General features: G+C 33.2%; 1 protein-coding gene across 2 annotated transcripts in view; it reads right to left on the bottom strand.

Annotated features, from left to right (window-relative positions):
• Window positions 1-1,797: 1,797 nt before the first annotated feature.
• osbpl1a (oxysterol binding protein-like 1A) overlaps window positions 1,798-22,650 on the bottom strand; it is a 27,928-nt gene continuing 7,075 nt past the window's right edge. Inside the window, exons 10-28 of one of the 2 annotated variants that reach the window (XM_073843880.1) lie at window positions 21,408-21,471; window positions 21,198-21,299; window positions 21,000-21,122; window positions 17,754-17,835; window positions 17,549-17,655; window positions 17,090-17,252; window positions 14,239-14,431; window positions 11,653-11,728; window positions 11,334-11,468; window positions 11,021-11,118; window positions 8,135-8,317; window positions 7,852-7,959; window positions 7,673-7,762; window positions 7,455-7,581; window positions 7,223-7,330; window positions 5,351-5,474; window positions 5,176-5,266; window positions 4,503-4,523; window positions 1,798-2,818 (exon numbers count right to left, since the gene is read on the bottom strand). In XM_073843880.1, the coding sequence (XP_073699981.1) occupies window positions 2,716-2,818; window positions 4,503-4,523; window positions 5,176-5,266; window positions 5,351-5,474; window positions 7,223-7,330; window positions 7,455-7,581; window positions 7,673-7,762; window positions 7,852-7,959; window positions 8,135-8,317; window positions 11,021-11,118; window positions 11,334-11,468; window positions 11,653-11,728; window positions 14,239-14,431; window positions 17,090-17,252; window positions 17,549-17,655; window positions 17,754-17,835; window positions 21,000-21,122; window positions 21,198-21,299; window positions 21,408-21,471 (2,098 nt within the window). In that variant the 3' untranslated portion in view covers window positions 1,798-2,715. The remainder of the gene's footprint in view (window positions 2,819-4,502; window positions 4,524-5,175; window positions 5,267-5,350; window positions 5,475-7,222; window positions 7,331-7,454; window positions 7,582-7,672; window positions 7,763-7,851; window positions 7,960-8,134; window positions 8,318-11,020; window positions 11,119-11,333; window positions 11,469-11,652; window positions 11,729-14,238; window positions 14,432-17,089; window positions 17,253-17,548; window positions 17,656-17,753; window positions 17,836-20,999; window positions 21,123-21,197; window positions 21,300-21,407; window positions 21,472-22,650) is intronic. The other variant, XM_073843881.1, reaches the window with a different exon arrangement.

The raw sequence follows: 22,650 nt of genomic DNA, 5'->3' as shown, positions 1-22,650 counted from the left end.
TTTTAAAAAGTCATAATCAGAATTGCAATATGCAAACTCGCAATTGTGAAAAAAAGTCAGAATTGCAAATGTATTATGAAATTCTGAGGAAAAAAGCCTGAGTTGTGAGATGTAAACTCTGAATTGCAAGGAAAAAAAGTCAGAATTGTGGAATGCAAACTTAATCATAATTGTGAGTTTTTATCTTGCAATTCTGACTTTATTTCTGCGAGTTTATATCCCGCTATTCTGAGGGGGGAATAAAGTCATAATTGCGAGATGTAAACTCACAATTGCAAGTTTATGTCTCACAATTCTGAGAAAAAAGTCATAATTGCGAGATATAAATTTGCAGTTGCGAGAGAAAAAATCGGAACTGTGAATTTTTATCCCACAATTTACATCTGACAATTTAGATTTTTTTTCTCAAAATGCCTTTAAACTCGCAATTCTGACTTTTTCCCCTATTGTGAGTTTACATTACGAATACTTGCATTTGCAAGCAAAAAAAATCTGAAATGCAAGAAATGACATGACCTGTAGCCCATACTGTGCTCTGCATTTAACCCATCCAGTGCACACACACGGAGCAGTGGGTCAGAGTTGCAAGACATAAACTGAATTGTGAGAGGAAAAAAAGTCAGAACTGTGAAATACAAACTTGCATTTGCAAGAAAAAAAATCAGAACTGCAAGTCATCTCGCAGTTTACATCTCAAAATTTTGTTAAATTTTTTTTTAACTATTGCGAGTTTACATTGCGAGAAATTTTAGAATTGCGAGTTTGTTTAATGGAATTCTGAGAAAAAAGTCAGAATTGCTAGATGTGAACTTGCAATTGTGAAAAAAATCTAAAATTGCGAGTATATTACGAAATTCTGAGGGGAAAAGTCAGAATTGCGAGATGTAAACTCTCAATAGCGAAAAAAGTCAATTCAGTTTGATTCATTAGGACACTTCATTCACACGCTAACTCGATTCTCACACCGAAATAGTAACGGGATATTTTGTAAAACGAAAACAACAGCGCTGGATGTAACTGTTAGTGGATATTTACCTACTATCTGGAGGAGACAACTTGCAAATGTCTATTTGCCAACGACGAAGCGCAAAGCGGTTGTAAACGACTCTGAAGGTAAAGGTGAGATATTTCCATTGATATCTAAACCCTTTGTATTCAGAAGGACACACGTTTAATAACACGACAATCGTGTTTTCATTCCAAGCGCTGCTGCACTGCTGTTTTACTTAACTTACATCTCATTTTGTCGTGCTGTGGTAACGATACGTCGTTAAGGCAGCAAGCGCATGCGCACATCGTTCTCTTGTAAACGCCGTTTGAAATTTGAGGTGAGGGAAAAATCCTCAAATGCCCATACAGTTCATAAACTGTTAAAGCCGAATAAATAAGCTTTCCATTGATGTATGGTTTGTTAGGATAGGACAATATTTGACCGAGATACAACTATTTTTGTAAAAAATTGAGAAAATCGCCTTTGAAGTTGATAAAAAGTACTTAACAATATTACTAATCAAAAATTAAGTTTTGATATATTTACGGTAGGAAATCTCCCAAATATCTTAATGGAACATGAATGTTTTTTTTTTTTTTTTTTTTTTTTGGCATAAAAGAAAAAATATGATTTTGACCCATACAATGTATTGTTGGCTATTGCTACAAATATACCTGTGCTAAGACTGGTTTTGTGGTATTTATGTGTAGTGCATCTTATAAAGTTTATAATGTGTATTCATATAAATAATAACATAAAAATGTGTTTCTATATTGCATAAAACATTCACACAACTATTTTTTTGGTTTTTATTTTTTAGATGTAATCTAAATACAATCTTTAATGCACATAATTGTTTTCTGCTCATCATCTGTAGGCTTTTTTGTTTTGATCTTGAGTCTGGAGATATACACACAAAAGCATGTAACACACACACAAAATACATTAATATGAAGTTAAAAGTAGACCGCATCAAGTGATCAATACAGCTTCATGTTTCTGACCAACTTTATACTTTTAAATGTTTAAAAATAGATGAACTCACGATAAATACATAATTAAAATAAGACTGTTATATTACATTATAATATAACAAAAGACATTAGTCAATATATTAGTGATACCACACAGGCATCTCTCTCTCTAAAAAAAAAAAAAAAACAGAAAAAGCAGCAGAAATAGACACACTGTCCTAATACTGTATTGTATGTGGATGAATTTTGAATTTTAAAACATTTGAGTGTATAACAGTAAATTTCACAACCAATTGTTTTGTACCACATTCCACACTCAACACAGTGGGAATGATCCAACTTAAGTTCATTTTTAAGCCAATGAACAGAAAACAAAATGGACTCAGACTTGAGCCTTGGGGGACACCCACAATGTACCATTGTTAACAAATCCTTACTTTATTATTCCATAAATCTAAAATAGAACATTGTTGCTATTACAGTACACTGATATTACCATATCAAGCCCGACTTGTGATTATCATCTTCATGATTTGTCACAACCTGTAGTTCCTAAGACCTTGATTGTTGCTTAAATTTCACAGTGTAAAACTAAATTCAGAGTAGTGGGTTTAAAACAAAGTTCTCTTTTGAAACAGAATATTATTTATGATATGTGAAATGTTCACCTGGCCAACCAGCTCAGGGTGCATAGTTTCATAGTTATGTTACTGGTAACTATACAATTTATCAACACAAGGTCCCTGTAAGTCAGTAGATGTCCGGTAGTTGGGAATAATCACGGTCCCAGTAGCCATTGGAGAACAGCCAATCCTGAGAGCCGTTGTGTGGATTTGGACCTTGGTTAAACCACCTGGTTCATGCAACGAGAAAAGATTTAGTTCAGCGAACGCGTAAAACATTGATTATAACAGGAGTCGCTTGGGGTCAGCCAAACATGCGTGAAAATTTTTTTCTTTGACCCCCATTAGAATCGTCTCTTTCTTCGTTCAATAGATTCGGTGGAGCATTTGGCTGTAACACTTAAACCAGGTGTAAAGTTTCACCAGTAGAAGGCCAGAGAGCTCTGTTTACATCGTCTTATTCCACATTAAAAATACATTGTCTAAGGGGGGCATAAAAAACCCCAACAACAACTCATTCCTTTAGTGTAAAGTTCCATTTACATATGACAAAAAAATAGATATGACGTACTATTATGTACAGTTGAGGTCAAAAGTTTACATGCACCTTGCAGAATCTGCAACATGTTAATTATTTTATCAAAATAACAGGGATCATACAAAATGCATGTTGTTGTTTTTTATTTAGTACTGACCTGAATAAGATTTCACATAAAATATGTTTACATATAGTCCACAAGAGAAAAAAATAATTGAACTTATAAAAATGATTCTGATTCTTAATACAGTGTTGCTACCTGAATGATCCACAGCTGTGTTTCTGGTTTAGTGATAGTTGTTCATTAGTCCCTTGCTGTTCAGTTTGACTCCTTCAGGTCTCACATTTTTGTGTATTTAAAACCCTTTCCAATAATGACTGTATGATTTTGAGATCCATCTTTTCACACTGAGGACAACTAAGGGACTCATATGCAACTATTACAGAAGGTTCAAACGCTCACTGATGCTTCAGAAGGAAAAACGATGCATTAAGAGCCGGGGGTGAAAACTTGAACAGAATGAGGATGTGTACATTTTTCTTATTTTGCCTAAACATCATATTTATTTCATTTAGTACTGCCCTTCAGAAGCTATAGAAGATACGCACATGTTTCCCAGAAGACAAAAAAAATTTACCCTGATCTTCAAATTCCAAAAGTTTTCACCCCCCGGCTCATAATGCTTTGTTTTTCCTTCTGAAGCATCAGTGAGCGTTTGAACCTTCTGTAATAGTTGCATACGAGTCCCTCAGTTGTCCTCAGTCTGAAAAAGATGGATCTCAAATCCATACAGTCATTGTTGGAAAGGGTTCAAATACAGAAAAATGCTGAAAAACCAAAGAATTTCAGGTTGCAACAGTATTAGAAATCAAGTGCATGTAAGCTTTTGAAAGGGGTCGTTTTCATAAATTACTCAACTATTATTTTCTCTTGTGGACTACTAAATAAAACTAAATAAAACTATATAAAAAATAACCTGTATTTTGTATGATCCCTCTTATTTTGGTAAAATAAAGACCATTTTGCAGATTCTGCAAGGCGTATGTAAACTTTTGACCTCAACTGTGTGCATTTGATGTTTATTAAAATTATTGATTGTTGATGATTAAAAATCCTCTAGTTGTTTTCCATCATAACTGCTGAATAATTTAGAATTTAAGCAGTCTTTAAAAGCCCGTAATGGTGCACCCCATACACAAAACACATGTTTTACTATAATTATGTATGGGACTATTGTTACATAATATGTTCTACAACAAACAACCCATCTTGTGCTATTATTAGTGGTTAGATTTCAGTCGCTCGAGGCAATTAAATTGGATTCTGCAGTGAAACAGCTGAATGCAAAGATAGAGCAACAAAGCAAGCGTCACACCTGGGGCCGGAGGCGATGTTTCTGCTCACCACAGCAAAGTCACAGGACAGATGATAATGCCGGAAGAAATAAAGGGGGGAATAAGGTTAATGCAAAGGACAGTGCCCAGTGAACCAGGAATAATAGTGTTGTTAAACATCAATGCAATGTTATTAATTACTCACCTTTTTAAGATCTTTGTTTATCTTCAGAACACAAATTAAGATATTTCTGACACATTCAAGGCCCAGAAAGGTAGTAAGGACATTGTTAAAATAGTCAATGTGACATCAGTGGTTTAAACACTCGGATTTCATTAAAAACATCTTAATTTGTGTACTGAAGATTAAAGGTCTTACAGGTTTGCAACGACATGAGGGTGAGTAATTAATGACAGATTTTTCATTTTCAGTGAACCATCCCTTTAAGTAGATATTGTGAAGCTATGGATGAAAATGGTTTAACAAATAAATAAATGACCAAATTTAGTATACATAATAGAAATGGATATGCAGTTAGTCACAAGCAAACCCTAATATCACAACAAAAAAGAGTTATTTAACTTGTATTTTCCAATGTGTACAGTTTGAAGGATATCCCATATTCATTAATGATTTTTCAGTGTCAACAATATCTGTAGTTACTTTTTGCACAAGCAAACCGTGAAACGTGAAAATACAAAATATTTCTGCACCTCGTCTTCCACTCGTCGTCCGACTTAGAGCGGTTCTTACGTGCCGCCCTTTGTTTCTCTTCCAGTCTCTTCTTCTCCTCACTGGCCAGGTCTAAGATGTTCAAAACAGAAAGTTATTCAACTTCTGGATATTTAAATGTGGCAGGTTTATGACAACTTCTACGGATACACATACCGATGTCTCCATTCTCCATGGCTCGTATGTCCGGCCTCAGTCTGCTGTCCGTTTTCGGGATGACCGATTCAATCTCTTTGTCCAGCTCATTGAGCTGCATTGCGAATGTAGTGAAGTTGTACATCTGTTTATATGCAAATAAAACCAAAATATAGAAAATGAGAAAGTTAGATTTCCAAGTTCAGTAAGCTTCAACGACAGCTTTTGTGGCATAATTTGATTACCACAAAAATAACATCCAAATATTCGGGGGGAAAAAGAAAAGTGGAGGTCACATGATGCATTTAAAATGAGCCAATTTTTGCAGTATACAATTTCATTAAACTAACTGTAATTTTTGTAATTATTTTTGGCATTTTCACCTTTATTATGATAGGACAGATCAGAGCTGACAGGAAGCGAAGTGGAAGAGAGATAGGGGCGGGATCGGGAAAGGTTCTCGAATCAGGATTCGAACTCGGGACAACTTCACAGACAACTAATAAAAAAATGTATAGAATTATTTATTTTAAAACTGAGCATTATTTGCACTGTAAAGCTGTCATTTTAGGGTTAAGCCATTGTCAAGTTGTAAAATTGGATATTTCACACACAAAATGTTAGTACATGTTCTTCTTTTCAGTCTAAAATCCTGTTAACACACACATCGTCCAAGTCTTGTTGATATAAAACTAAAACTGTGATTATTTTAATGTTTACAAGTAACATGAGTTTTGTAATCGGATTACTTTAAAATTTGCAACGAAATGTCCAAGTTACTTTTTCGCAAGTTACTTTGTTTTCCCGTTTATTCATTGACCCATCTCCTCTCCCTGTGTTGAGAGAAATTGGGAATGAGGTGCACTTCTTCAGCCTGAGGCTTGTTAATTTTACTTTCGTTGTGAAAGGGCCTTTACAAATATAACTTTTGTTTTTCTGTTATTAAAACAAGCAAGCCCTAGCCTGGCGAGCCAGACTTACATCAAGATGTTTAGTCTGGAAACTCTCCATAGACGCGGCTTACTCCGAGGGGCGGGATAAACGGTTGTCTCTCAAAATCCCTATGCACGCAATAGGATAGCGCTTCAACCAATCAGAGCAACGAAGAAGGTGACGTAGTTGGTATAATTGGTATATTAAGATTTTTCCGTATCCAGTCGGCAAAACTCCAAACACATCTTCCTTTTTTAAAAATGACTTAAGTGCCGTTCTTTGCTCGTTTCTTAAAGAAAAACTTAACTCCAAGTCCTCCAGAGTCGCGGCCAAAGCCGATTCGAAAGACCGCTGTTCGACAGCTGCAGCCGCCATTCTTTGTTTTTCAAGTGGCAGCCGTCGCAACTCTGTCGTCATATGTTAAGCCCGCCCCGCCTACTCTATACGCGTTGTGATTGGCCTGACCCAATTTGGGTTTTTGCAGCTAGAAGGTCTATTGAGAGTGTCTAGACCCACCTGGCTGCAAAATAATTTTTGCTGCCGCTAGGGTGCGTCTAGATTTCTAGGCTAAGCAAGCCCAGCTTTGGTGAGAAAAAGGAATGCAAAAGTAACGTAATGCATTACTTTCCCTAAAAAGTAACCAAGTAATGCAATTAGTTACTTTTTATGGAGTAACGCAATATTGTAATGCATTACTTTTAAAAGTAGCCTCGTGGTTAGTGTGCTGACACACAACACAACTGTGAATGTGGCGACCCGAGTTCGAATCCCGTTTCGTGGTCCTTTGCCGATCCCGCTCCCCTCTTCCTCCACCTAATGCTTTCCTGTCTACTCTGTATTGGCTTGTCCAAATAAAGGCATAAAAAAAGCCCATAGGGAAATCATTGCAAGTGCCTCGCTTTAACTCAGATTTGTTTCCGGGACAAGCTTTCCGAGATCTCCAAATATTCTGGAACAGACCTGGGCAGAGTTGACTGGTCTAGGTACTATTCTCCAGAGCAACCGACTTCCTGGAATCACCTCCAGCGAATCTCCACCTGGCTGAGGTGTTTCTTCTGATTCTGATGTCTGAGATGACAGAGAAACACCAAGCAAACTATTATAAACCATACAGCATATCTCCTTCAGTAAAACCTATTGGATTGGAACCATTACACGGTATCTAATGTTGTATAAAAACATTGAGAAACACCTGTTTACTTCCTTTCTTATCTTCTGACGCTTTCTTATCATTCTTCTTGTGAGTTTCAAAAGTGGCTGGGTCGAGTATGTACATGCACTCCGTCCATTTCCCATAAAGGTTGCACACTTTCTTTTTGCTGCATTGAATACACAAATAATCAATGTAAAATAGCAACGTGGTGATGGTGTGAATATTTCTCATGGAAGTTAAACTCTCAAACTGCTGACCTCTTGTCCAGGATGTAGCCTTCAACCTTATGTAATTCTTTGCCAAAAAGGCCACACGGTTTGAAACTCAGACAGCATTTTTCACCAGTTCTGTTGGCAAATATCAGTCAAATGGGCTGCATTGGTAAAGCTAGTGAAGTTAAATCAGAACTAGTACTTGTATAGAGTCTTACAGATACCTGTGGTTGATAATCTCCACACTGCCATACTGTTCGATCCACAGCTGTCCCACAATGATGTTGTGGACACAACATGTGGGGTTTGTCCATGTGTATGCCTCATTATGCCTGCAACAAGTTTATTATTGATCTACTGAAACACTGGGAGTACCGACAAAATCAGTGTAGGAATGTTTTACTACTAACTAAACTAAATTTCATGAAAAATGTAGGAACAGCTGAAACCCAACAAAACAATGTGTGGATATTATAAAGTGCCATCGCACCGAGAGCAGACCCTTACTTGGGAAGTTCTAGGGTGATGATACCCTTAGGTTCGGCCTCCACACTTTTGCCCCAGAACTTCAGTTTGGGATAGATGGAGCCATGAAACACAAAGTCCTTCTGCAAACCCTCTGCGTGGAAGGCGCTGACGGGAGGATGGTGGCTCACTTGTTCTGATATCAGCCGGAAACCAAGATCATCCCTGAAGGTTGAGGTAAAAACATGGTAACTATGCCCAAGAGCCCAACACATTGCTATACTGATATTCACACAGCAGGTGGGGAAAAACACATTTGCAATGCTAACAAACTTACATTAAAAGGCAAAAAAAAATAAAAAATTTAAATAGCAACAATGATGCTAACATGAATGCTAACACAAATGTCACACTTTTAATGCTAAATTGATTGCTAACAAATTAACATTCAGAAAAGGCAAAAAAGTCACACTTGCAATGTTCACGACAATGCCAACACAAATGCTAACAAATTAACATTCAAAAAAGCACAAACAAAACACATTTGTTTTGCTAACGTTAATGTGCGGTCACATTAGCCAAATTTGGACTGCAAAAAAGTTCATTGTCGGTTATGGAAGGCCATTTCCGCCACCGAATATTTTTTTTTTTAGAAGTTATTGTAACTTTGACATCTCACAATTCTACTTTTTTTTCTCAGAATTGCAAGATATAACTCACAATTCTGACTTTTTTTTCTCAGAATTGTGATATAAAATTGCAGTTTGGAGATATGAAGTCAGAATTGCATGATATAAACTCGTAATTGCGAGTTATAAAGTTGCAAGATATAAACTTGTGAGTTGTGAGTGTTGAATTGTGAGTTTATTTCTCACAAATCTGACTTTATCTCTCAGAATTCAGACTTTATTTCTCAGAATTGTGAGTTTATTTTCCAGAATTGTGAGTTCATATCTCGCAATTCTGACTTTATTTTTTGGAATTGTGGCTTTATTTCGCAGAATTGCTAGTTTATTTTCCAGAATTGGAAGTTCATTTTCCAGAATTGTGAGATTATTTCCCAGAATTTTGAGTTCATATCTCGCAATTAAGTATATATATATTCCAGAATTGAAAGTTTATATCTCGCCTTTATTTCTCAGAATTGCATATTTTTATTTCTCACAATTCTGACTTTATTTCCCAGAATTGCAACTTCATTTCTCAGAATTGCAACTTTATATCTCACAATTCTGAGAAAAAAAATACAGAATTGTCAGATAAAAAGTTGCAATTACCTTTTTTATTTTTTATTCAGTGGCGGAAACGGGTTTCGATAGTCAATAGTGTAGCGTTGAATCTCTTTATTTTCCAGAATTGTGAGATCATTTCCCAGAATTGTGAGTTTATATCTCGCAATTCTGGCTTTATTTCTTAGAATTGTGAGTTTATTTCTCAGAATTGCACGTTTTTATCTCACAATTCTGACTTTAATTCTGCCTTTATTTCTCAGAATAGCAACTTTATTTCTCAGAATAGCAACTTTATTTCTCAGAATTGTGAGTTCACAATTCTGCCTTTATTTCTCAGAATTGAATATTTTTATTTCTCAAAACTGTGAGTTTATTTCTCAGAATTGCGACTTTATATCTCACAATTCTTTTTTTTTTTTTTAAGATTAATTTTTTTACATTTTTGACTTTATTACGATAGGACAGATCAGACATGACAGGAAGCGAAGTGGGAGAGAGATGGGGGGCGGGAAAGGTCCTTGAGTTTAGATTCGAACACGGGACGCCCGGAGCGCAAGGGCGCTATATGTCGACGCGCTGCCCACAAGGCTATCGGCGCTGACTATATCTGACAATTCTGATTTTATTTCCCAGAATTGCAACTTCATTTCTCAGAATTGCAACTTTATATCTCACAATTGACTGAGAAAAAAATACAGAATTGTGAGATAAAAAGTCGCAAATAACTTTTTTATTTTTTATTCAGTGGCGGAAACGGGTTTCCATTGTCAGTAGTGTAGCGTTGAATCTCTTTATTTTCCAGAATTGTGAGATCATATTTTATATCATGTGAGATCATAGTTTATATCTCGCAATTCTGGCTTTATTTCTTAGAATTGTGAGTTTATTTCTCAGAATTGCAAGTTTATTTTCCAGAATCTTCAGTTTATATCTCGCAATTCTGGCTTTATTTCTTAGAATTGTGAGTTTATTTCTCAGTATTGCAAGTTTTTATCTCCCGATTATGACTTTATTTCTTAGAATTGCAAGTTTATTTCTCAGAATTGCGAGTTCACAATTCTGCCTTTGTTTCTCAGAATGGCATATTTTTATTTCTCAGAATTGCGACTTTATATCTCACAATTCTGAGTAAAAAAGTCAGAATTGTGAGATAAAAAGTCGCAATTACCTTTTTTATTTTTTATTCAGTGGCGGAAACAGGTTACCATAGTCAATAGTGTAGCGTTGAATCTCTTTATTTTCCAGAATTGGATGTTTGTTTTCCACAATTGTGAGATTATTTCCCAGAATTGTGAGTTTATATCTCGCAATTCTGGCTTTATTTCTTAGAATTGTGAGTTTATTTCTTAGAATTGCGACTTTATATCTTACAATTCTCAGAAAAAAAAAGTCAGACTTGTGAGATACAAACTCACAATTGTAAGAAAAAAAGACAGAATTGTGAGATAATAAGTCGCAATTACCTTTTTTAATTTTTATTCAGTGGCTGAAACGGGCTTCTATAGTCAATAGTGTAGCACTGATTCTGTAGCAAAATCTGCTTGGGGAAATTTCTGTCCCTCACATGAAAATCACAATCGGTTGAATTACTATTGAAATGACTAGATTTAGCCCACGAACATTAACCAAACAACAATAAATGTGTTGTTCATCAATGCTAACAAAGAAGCATTTAGATAGGGTTGAAATCTCTCACCTGACTAACTCGTACGTTTCCCCTAGCAGAGGGTTGAAGGGTTTACCTGTCCTCTCCCACTGAGATGCCACGGCTGATACGGCAAACGCAGCCACACACTGGAGAGAAAACACATTTCTTGCATTCGTTTACTTAGAAAACACACATTATAAATCCACATGTTAGACTGTTTTCCATCCAGGCAACTGTTATAGAAAGCATGTTATAATAAAACATTTAGTAGCATATAAATTTAAAAAATTACAAATATATTACAAATTCATTACTTATCAATATTTACTTTATAAAATATTTAATTACATTTTTTTTTTACCTTCATTCTCTCAATAGAATCGTCTGAAGAATTAGCCTGATGGATGAGGTACGTGTGCTCCATATATTCTGTTAGTCTTTGTAGAAAGCTCAGCGGCTCATTAAAAATAACAGGCATGGTGATCTTAGACAGCTCCTGAAATATAAATAGAATCAATAAAACATGATGCTCCATTTAAAGTGACAGTTCACCCAATAATGAAAATTCTGAAGAATTTTGGTGATTGCGTTTTGTTCAACAGCAGAAAGAAAGTATACAAGTTTGGAACAACTTGAAGGTGAACATTGTCTTACAGTAAAAGTGCAAGTAAAAAGCTCACCATCCCAATGCACTTCCTCAGTATGCTCCAGATGCTGAAGTCGTTCCTGGAGAACATTGGTGCTGGTAAACTTGTCCTGTGGAATAATTAAAGGTAACTGAGCTGTGCCTTGACAGCTTCTGAAAAATGTCTGTTTACATTAAGAAACCACTAAATGACTAAAAAAGGACTAATTCGCTGTTTCCATGGTAACTATAAGCTGTTGTCATGCAGATGGAACACGTCTAGACTGGCGTTATCAGACAGGTAACGGAAGCTTTATATCTTATTCAGTAAAGCAAGGCCAGTGTCCCGATCAGTTTCAAAGAGCTCAAGATACACAGAAACCTGCTCTTTTTTATACTGTACCTGCTGAATATAAACATAACAATGTAGAGATGTTATATTTTTTGCATGTTATGTAGTTTATACACAGATACACTGCCGCTCAAGCGTTTGGGATCAGTACGATTTTTAATGTTTTTTTAAAAAAGTCTCTTATGCTCATCAAAGTTTAATTTATTTGATCAAAAATACAGAAATAAAAGTAAAATTATGAAATATTATTGCAATTCAAAATAACATAATAATATTTTAATATACTTCAAAATATAATTTATTTCTGTGATACTAAGCTGAATTTTCATCAGCCATTACACCAGTCTTCAGTGTCACATGATCCTTCAGAAATCATTCTAATATGCTGATTTATTACTTTTAATATCAATGTTGGAAATTATTGTGCTGCTTATATTTATATTTTTTTATATTTTATAATATACATTTTTTTTGGAACGTGATACAATTTATGTTACTTTTTTCTAGATTCATTGATAAATAAGAAAATTAAAAAGAACAACATTTAGTCAAAATAGAAATCTTTTCTAACAAGTCTTTACTATCACTTTTTTTTATTAATTTAACACATCCTTGCTAGATAAAAGTATTAATTTCTTTAAAAGAGAGAAAGAAAGACAAAAACACTGACCCCACACTTTGAACTAGGTGTTTATTGTTACAAAAATTTTCTATTTTAAATAAATGCTGTTCTTTTTAACATTTTAGTTATCAAGGATTCCTGAAAAATAAAAATAAAAATATTAAGCAGCATAACTGTTTTCAACATTGATAATAAATCAGCATATTAGAATGATTTCTGTAGGATCATGTGACACTGAAGACTGGAGTAATGATGCTGGAAATTCAGCTTTGCATCACAGGAATAAATTATATTTTAAAGTATATTAAAATTAAAATAAAAAACACTATTTTGAATTGCATTAACATTTCACAATATTACATTTTTTCTGTATTTTTAATCAAATAAATGCAGCCTTGTTGAGTAGAAAAGTCTCCTTTAAAAAGCTTACTGATCACAAACTTTTGATTGGCAGTGTAAATATATTTAATTATTTTATATTTACAAAAAATAATTTATATTCAGCTTGGTAATATAAACAAAAATAATAATGTCATATTTTAAAATATTTGTGTCTATATATTTATGAAATGTATATCTATATATAGCAACAAAATATTGTAAACTATTTAATTATATTATATATTTTAAGAAATAATTTAAGTGATTTTTTTACAAATACAAAATTAGAAAATTCAACATTTCATGTTTGCTAAAAAAACTTAAAAATATATATATTGTGTATTTATATAAAATAATTTATGTTTAAAATAATTTAAAAATTCTAGATATTTATGAAATATATCTACATATAGCAATAAAATATTGTATATTGTACAATATTTTAAATCTTGTATAATATTAATAAAATTAATAAAATATTGTATAATATTAATATTGTATTATATATATATATATATATATATATATATATATATATATATATATATATATATATATATTTATAAATATTTGTTCAATAATATTTATAAATACATGTGTATACATTAAATAAACATGAAACATACACCTATCTATTCTAAATACAGTATTACAAAAAGTTATCAGTATTATAAAAGTTATCAGATGTCCACTAAAAATAACTCTGTGATCAGTTTATATAAACAATGAAAATATTATATAATAATATGAAAAAAACTAAATTGTATATAGTAAAAAAAAACACACACACACACACACACACGCACATGTATATACAATATTATAAAACAGTTATCCAGTAAATAAAAATAACTCTGTGATCAGGCTGAAAATCAGTCAACTATTCGTCAATGGGCCGTCAATCAACATGCCGAGCCTTAAAAGTTCGAATTACAGCGTTAAACTCGGCTACCTCATCAATCTTTTAGCATTTCATTATGTGCGCCTCTTCTGGCCTCGGCTCGCTAAATTATTTACCACAAGATACAAACCAAAACAAAACACAGAGAAGTTGCGTCTAAGAAACTAGACAAATAACAACAAAGTGACTTTGAAACACAAACAGGGCTGAACATTTGTTTATAAACTTGTATGTTTATTTGTACAAGTTTGTTTTTTTATTTAAAACCCACTGAGAATTTTCAGTTGCTTTGGTCTTTTAACTCGAATTTTCAAAAACAGATTTAGCTAATGTTGTTACACACCAAATAGTTGTAGTTTGTCGTTTGTGTTTTAGCCATTCCCACCTGTGTTTCCTCACTCCGTTGACTCTGGCCACCTCATCATCGTCTTCTTCCTCTCCACGACGGTCTTCCTGGGACATCCTGCCGCTGAGATTACTTGAGATGCTGCAGAAGAGCTCGGACTTGAAGTCCTCTCCGTCTTCGTAGGAATGGCCGGCTGTCTCACAACCGCTCAGCTCGGGCTCAGAGTCCGAATCTGCGGCAACAGAGCACAAACAGACATGGCTTAGTGGGACAATGAGCGGCCGACGGCAACAGGCTCTCGCAGGAAACCTGAGCAGGGGATCAGGTGGCGTTTAATGGAACCGCATAGTCGGAAGTGACTGGACACGTCGCTAAGAAAGGTGCCTCGTACTTGTGAAGCTCGTTCTGAAGATTTACAGCAATTACACCACAGGCTTTGATATGGCTGATGAGTTTTACATGGGCTCATGGTCTGTAACTTTACCTTTACTGATTACTGTACACCGTAATCATCTTAAAGGGATAGGGATTACTCACCCTCATGTCATTCCAAACCATCTTCAGAACAAAATTAAGATATTCTGATTTAATCCAAGAGCTTTCTGACCCTGCATAGACAGCAATGCAACTGACACAGAACAGAAGCAATTGTTAAATAAAGTTGTTCTTTTTTTCTTTGCACACTGAAAGTATTCTCGTAGCTTCATAACATTACGGTTGATGTCACATGTCTGATGGACTATTTTAACGATGTCCTTACTAACTTTCTGGATCTTGAACGTGGTAGTACCATTGCGGTCTATGCAGGGCCAGGAAGTTCTCGGATTTCATCAAAAAAATCTTAATTTGTGTTCTGAAGGTCTTATGGGTTTGGAACAACATAAGGGCGAGTAATTCATGACAGAATTCAGTAATAATATTTTTGGAAGAATCTCTAATGCTCACATTTATTTGATCAAAAATACAGCAAAATCAGTAATATTGTGAAATATTATTACTATTCAAAAGAACTGTCTTCTATTTGAATATATTTCAAAATGTAATTTATTCCTGTGATGCAAAGCTGAATTTTCAGCATCGCTGCTTCAGTCTTCAGATCACATGATCCTTCAGAAATCATTCTAATATGCTGATTGGTTGCTCAAGAAATGTTTCTTCTTGTTATTGTTGAAAACGGTTTCACTGCTTAATATTTTTGTGGAAACGCTTTTTTTTTCCAGGCTTGTTTGATAAAAAGAAAGTTCAAAAGAACAGTTTATTTGAAATAGAAATATTTTTACTGTTACTTTTGATCAATTTAGTATGGAAGCCCATTTCCGCCTATGAATAAAACAAAAAAAGGTTACTGTGACTTTTTATCTCACTTTTTTTTTTTTTTTTAGAATTGCATGATATAAACTCGCAATTGCCAGTTATGAAGTCAGAATTACAAGATAAAAACAATTATATCTCGCAATTCTGACTTTTTTATGCAATTCCGAGTTTTTTTTCAGAATCTGAGATATAAACTTATTATAAAGTCCAATTTTGAGGGAAACCAAAAGGCTGATATATTGTCAAAAGTTTATATCTCAAAATTCTGACTTATTAACTCGCAGTTGTGTTATAAAGTCAAAATTGCGAGATATAAACTTACAATTCAGAGAAAAAAGTGTCACAATTGTGATATAAACTTCCAAGTTTCTTCTTATTATTGTTGAAAACAGGTTCACAGCTTAATATTTTTGTGGAATTTTTTTTTTCAGGGTTGTTTGAAAAAGTAAACTTGCAATTCTTAGACATAAACTCTCAATTCTGAGAAGTAAAGTTGCATTTCTGAGAAATAAAGTAATAAATGCGAGATGTAAACTACAATTCTGACTTTTTTTCTCAGAATTGCGAGTTTATTTATTTCGCAATTGTGATTTGTTTTGTAGTTTTAGTTAAGTCAGATTTGTGAGATACAAACTAGCAATTCTAAGAACAGATCAGTGTTTTTTCCCCTCCTTCAAAATTGGACTTTATAACTCGCAATTGCAAGTTTGTATCTCACACTTCTGAGAAAAAGTCAGAATTGCGGAAACAGGCTTTCATAATTTAGTGCACCCTTGCTGAATAAAAGCAATAGTATATTTGAAAAACTGACCCCAAACTTTTGAACAAGTGTTTGAATGGTTTGCAGATTTTTTATCGCAATTGTCACACTTTTTCTCAGAATTGTGAGTTTATATCTTGCAATTTTGACTTTATAACACAATTGCAAGTCAAGTCAGAATTGTGAGATATAAACTTTTGAGAATATATCAGCCTTTTGTTTTCCCTCAAAAACAATTCTCTCAATTCTTTATTTATATCAATTCTTTATTTCTCAGAATGGCGACTTTGCCTCATAATTCTGACTTTATAACTCGCAATACTGACTTTTTCTCAGAAGTGTGAGATACAAATTTACAATTGTGAGTTATAAAGTCCAATTTTGAAGGGGGAAAAAGACTGATATGTTCTTAGAATTTCTAGTTTATATCTCACGAATCTGCCTTTTCATAAATCACAATTGCGAAATATAAACTCGCAATTCTGAGAAAAAAAGTCAGAATTGTAGTTTATATCTCGCAATTATGACTTTATTTCTCAGAATTGAGAGTTTATGTCTAAGAATTGCAGGTTTATATCTCACAATTCTGACTTTCTAACTTTATAATGTAAACTTGCAATTGCGAGAAAACAACTGAGAGAAAATTGTGAGATAAAAAGTCACAATCTTTAAATTTTTTATTCAGTGGCGAAAACAGGCTTCCATAATTTAGTGCACCCTTGCTGAATAAAAGCAATAGTATATTTTTAAAAAGTGACCCCAAACTTTTGAACAAGTGTTTGAACGGTTTGCCGTTTTATTCTCAAGCATACGAACCAGACAGAGCGTCGTAGAACTCATCTTCGCTGAAGACGCTGCGGGGCGAAGATCCTTTGACCACCGACTGCTCCAGCTCATGATGTTCAGTGGCCAACGTCTGCAGAGCCTCCGACAGGATTTTATTCTTCTCCACTTCCTGTTCCAGTTTCACACTGCGTGCCTGGAACAACAGACACACTTTCACCAAATTCACAAAATAAAGACATGTTTTATACATTTATTGTATGTATTTGTGATCATTAACTGTGACTTGACGTGCTGTTTTTTTATTTTATTTTTTATAATTTTTGGGGTTTTAGCCTCTTTATTTGACAAATATAGGGAATGGGGACATAAAATTGTTAGAAGTGGCGATCACGTTGCAGCCAAATTCGAACCTGTGTAGTTCAAGTGAGCACCAAGGCTCAAGTGTGCAGTAAAATGTGCAGTGAAGAATGCAGTGAAATAGGTACGTACTCCTTCTCGTTTGGAAAAAAGTCCCAGACACTGATGCAGTGAAGAGCAGGTTTCACTGGAGGCTTCACAGACCTCCTTCAGCTTCTGAACAAATGCTGCAGGGACTCCTGCAAGAATATAAAAATGCACTGTGGCTTTAAAATAAAAACAGAACTGCATATGTGGTTTTGGCCAATCAGATGCAGAGGATGATTATTGGTCTTACGTTCCGCCAGGCCGTCTTCTTTCACCATGGACAGAAGGGCCAGCACCTCTGTCTCTAGCTTCTGATGGCACGCCTCGGCCCGCTGCCACACAAAAGGAGGAACAACAAAACAGAAAGGAATAAAAAAGGACACTGTGGAAGAGAAAGGTCTATACTGTAAGAAAAGGTCAGGGTTAGTCAACTTCACCACTTCCTGTGGTTAAAGTGAAAAGGGAAGTCAGAAGTCATTTTCCTTCGAACTGCAGAAATATATGAGCATGATGCATATCATAACACTGTCTATTTATAGTTCATTTTTATGGTGCACAAAAAGTTGTTATTAATTGTTTTATCCATTTAATATAATTAAAAATGTTTGTCATTAAATAAAAAAATAATAATAATAATTTATATTTTAGCATTCATTTAGTTTAAGTATATATATAAATTTAAATTTATTTAAATTTTATGTCATTTTATTTTACTTCATTTAATAAATTATTAAATAGAAATTAAATTATATAATTTTATATTTAATGTAATATAATATCATTTTTTATTAATATTCATTTAAACACACACACACACACACACACACACACACACACACACACACACACACACACACACACACACACACACACACACACACACACACACACACACACACACACACACACACACACACACACACACACAGTCGTGGCCAAAAGTTTTGAGAATTACATTTAAAATTGGAAATTGGAAAAGTTGCTGCTTAAGTTTTTATAATAGTAATTTGCATATACTCCAGAATGTTATGAAGAGTGATCAGATGAATTGTATAGTCCTTCTTTGCCATGAAAATTAACTTAATCCCGAAAAAAAACTTTCCACTGCATTGTTAAGAAGGCTTCAGGGCGTCCAAGAAAGTGCAGCAAGCCCCAGGATCTCCTGCAAGATCAGGTCTCCTAAAGAGGATTCAGCTGCGGGATCGGAGTGCCACCAGTGCAGAGCTTGCTCAGGAATGGCAGCAGGCAGGTGTGAGCGCATCTGCACGCACAGTGAGGCCAAGACTTTTGGAAGATGGCCTGGTGTCAAGAAGGGCAGCAAAGAAGCCACTTCTCTCCAAAAAAACATCAGGGACAGATTGATCTTCTGCAAAAAGTATGGCGAATGGACTGCTGAGGACTGGGGCAAAGTCATATTCTCCGATGAAGCCTCTTTCCGATTGTTTGGGGCATCTGGAAAAAGGCTTGTCCGGAGAAGAAAAGGTGAGCGCTACCATCAGTCCTGTGTCATGCCAACAGTAAAGCATCCTGAGACCATTCATGTGTGGGGTTGCTTCTCATCCAAGGGAGTGGGCTCACTCACAATTTTGCCCAAAAACACAGCCATGAATAAAGAATGGTACCAAAACACCCTCCAACAGCAACTTCTTCCAACAATCCAACAACAGTTTGGTGAAGAACAATGCATTTTCCAGCACGGTGGAGCACCGTGCCATAAGGCAAAAGTGATAACTAAGTGGCTTGGGGACCAAAACGTTGAAATTTTGGGTCCATGGCCTGGAAACTCCCCAGATCTTGATTCCATTGAGAACTTGTGGTCAATCCTCAAGAGGCGGGTGGACAAACAAAAACCCACTAATTCTGACAAACTCCAAGAAGTGATTATGAAAGAATGGGTTGCTATCAGTCAGGATTTGGCCCAGAAGTTGATTGAGAGCATGCCCAGACGAATTGCAGAGGTCCTGAAAAAGAAGGGCCAACACTGCAAATACTGACTCTTTGCATAAATGTCATGTAATTGTCGATAAAAGCCTTTGAAACGTATGAAGTGCTTGTAATTATATTTCAGTACATCACAGAAACAACTGAAACAAAGATCTAAAAGCAGTTTAGCAGCAAACTTTGTGAAAACTAATATTTGTGTCATTCTCAAAACTTTTGGCCACGACTGTACACACATACATACATAAAATGTAATTAAATGTTTTTATTTACCTTTTAAATTATTTAGTATTTTTTTAAGCTTTATATACAAATATAAATGTAATGTATATCACATATACATTATACATTAAATTATAGAAATTAAATTATAGAATTTAATACATAATTTAATAACATAATATAACTTTAATATTCATTTAATCTTTTTATTTTATTTAATTTTTTACTTTTTATTTATTTGTATTATTATTTTTATACATTTATATAAATGTAATATATATAAATTTATTAAAAAATGTACTCACTTTATCATTGTTGGTATTAATAATTCTTATATATATATGTGAGTGTGTGTGTGTGTGTGTGTGTGTGTGTGTGTGTGTGTGTGTATTTTAATTTAATGTAAGTTTAGTTTTACTTTTAAATGTAATTCATTTATTTAAATAATAATTTAAGGTTTTTATATATATTCTTTTTTATGTTATTTTAGTTTTACTTTTAAATTATATATAATTTAATAAAATAAATTAATTTCATTTTTTATATTCTTTAAGCTTTTATATACACACACACAAACACACACACACATTTATTATATTAATATTTATTATATATTATAAATAATTATAAATATATATATATATGTAATATTTTATTTCACTTTTTTTATTCATATTTTCATTGTTTAGAAGATGTCTGAACCAACTAAATAATTTCAATAATTGATGTGTCTCTCTACAATGTTTAATGTAGACAAATAATATTATTAATTAAATAATATTAATCAAATCCAGTAGAGTATTTATGATATATGGTATTTTAGTGCACAATTACAAAGTATACATAATCATATTATATTGTATATTATAAATGATATGATATTATTATAACTGTTTAATGTCCTAAAAATATTCTTTCATAACCAAAAATGAACAAAAAAATATTTTAATGCCAGCATTTATCTTCATAATCGTTTCTGTAAATAATACAAGCTTTTTCAGCTCATAGATAACATCGTCACATAAAATTAATATTTTAAATGTTTTATGTATTTATTTGTATTCATTTTAAGTGTAGTATGTGTGTATTATTATTTTTTCCGGACTATAAAAATTAGAGTATATTTGTATAATTGTATTTTGTATATCTTTATAATTTATTTTAATATATAACAAAACAAGCTTTTCTGCTCATAGATCATTTTGTCACATGATAAACAGCTATGCATCCTTGTACATGAGGAAGGAAGGGCGACCATGTGCATTTTTTCATCTGACGTGATTGCTAAGATACTATTTCATCGATAAATCAAGATGCAGATATCATTTCTCACCTGAAGTGAGTCAGAAAGCTCAAGCGCAGACACAACGTTGTCTTCCTCTTCCTCGCTGTCTGGATCTTGTGAGCAGTAATGAGTGCTAAAGGCTGAATGCTCCTCTATGGCCTCCAGCCACCTCTGAAAAATAACACACACATTCACACTAACTTACATAACACACTCCAGGCCAGACTGAGCTGAAAGGAATCTCACTTTTCTGGTGTCTTCGGGGTTGTTCTTCTGTGACACTTTGAAATGGTGAACGCTGCCATCAAAGCACTTGACCGTGAAATAGCCGTTATCTTTCGCTTTAGTCTAAAAGTTGAAAAGAAAAACAGCTTGGGAAGTCTTGTTAACAATGCCACAAAACAAATCAACAGCTTATTGTTTTCTAAAAAAAAAAAATAATTCAATGAATCTTACCATGCACTGCGCTTGTGTTAGCGGTTTGCAACCTTGCCGGTGTGTGTTTGAATCTGCATCTGACCTTGACGAGTTAAAAAAAAAAAGGGTGAAAAGTTACAAAAAAAATATTTCGTTTTCAAATATTTATTACTGAAAATTTTGCTAAGTTGATAAGTAATTTATGCATTATGATGATCTTGATGAGTTACACTTATATACTACAATAAAAATTAGTTTTTCAAATATTTATTTATGTATTTATTTTTAGATTTTGCGAAACGAGTCTTAAATCTTCGCAATTTATTTATGATTAGATTGTATTACATATTATAACCTTTATGATTTAAAAAAAAATTAAACTTCGAAAAGGATGAAACTTTACCATCAAAATGACCGTTTTTACATTTTTAATTTAGCAAAATAAGTCTTTAATTTTAGTGATTTATTTATGATTCAATTTTATAACCTTGATGGTTAAAAACAAAATATGAAACTTTACGATAAAACTTTTACAATTTACTTTTTCAATTTTTGCAAAATAAGCCTTTCATCTTTGCAGTTTATTTATTATTAAAATGTTATTACATATTACGGTCTTGATGGTTGAAACCAATATAAAAGACAGCTTCTTAATATTTATTTCTGCAAATTTAGCAAAATATGTATTTAAATGATTTTGCTATCATTAAAATTAATTATATATTATGACCTTGATGAGTTACACTACAATAAAAACGACATTCTTTTACGACATTTTAGAAGTTTTTTTTATCTTTTTTATTACATATTATGACCTTGATCATTTTTAAAATAAAATAAAAATTATAGTTTTCAAATAATCACTTTTTCAAATTTTGCAAAATAATTTTAGCATTGAATATTATTACATATTACCACCTTGATAGTTTAAAAAATAAGAAATTATAATAAAAATTAGTTTTCTGTCATTTACTTTTTCAGATTTTGCAAAATAAATCTGTAATTTTAGCAATTTATGTATCGTTAAATTTTATTACATATAACGGCCTTGATGTTTTAAAATAAGGATGAAATTTTACAATAAAAAATACTATTTTCAAAGTATATCTTTTAAAAATTGTACAAAATAAGTCTTTATTTTAACAATTTATTTATGTTGATGGTTTAAAAAAATTATTTTACAATAAAAATGAGTTTTCATTTTTATTTTTTCAAATTTTGCAAAATAAGTCTTTAATATTAGCAATTTATGATTAAATGTTATTAAGTATTATGATCTTGA

Source organism: Garra rufa, chromosome 7 (genome assembly GCF_049309525.1).
Source record: "Garra rufa chromosome 7, GarRuf1.0, whole genome shotgun sequence".
Lineage (NCBI taxonomy): Eukaryota > Metazoa > Chordata > Actinopteri > Cypriniformes > Cyprinidae > Garra > Garra rufa.
The sequence above is the reverse complement of the archived record's forward strand: the minus strand, read 5'-3'. Positions and strand labels throughout refer to the sequence as shown.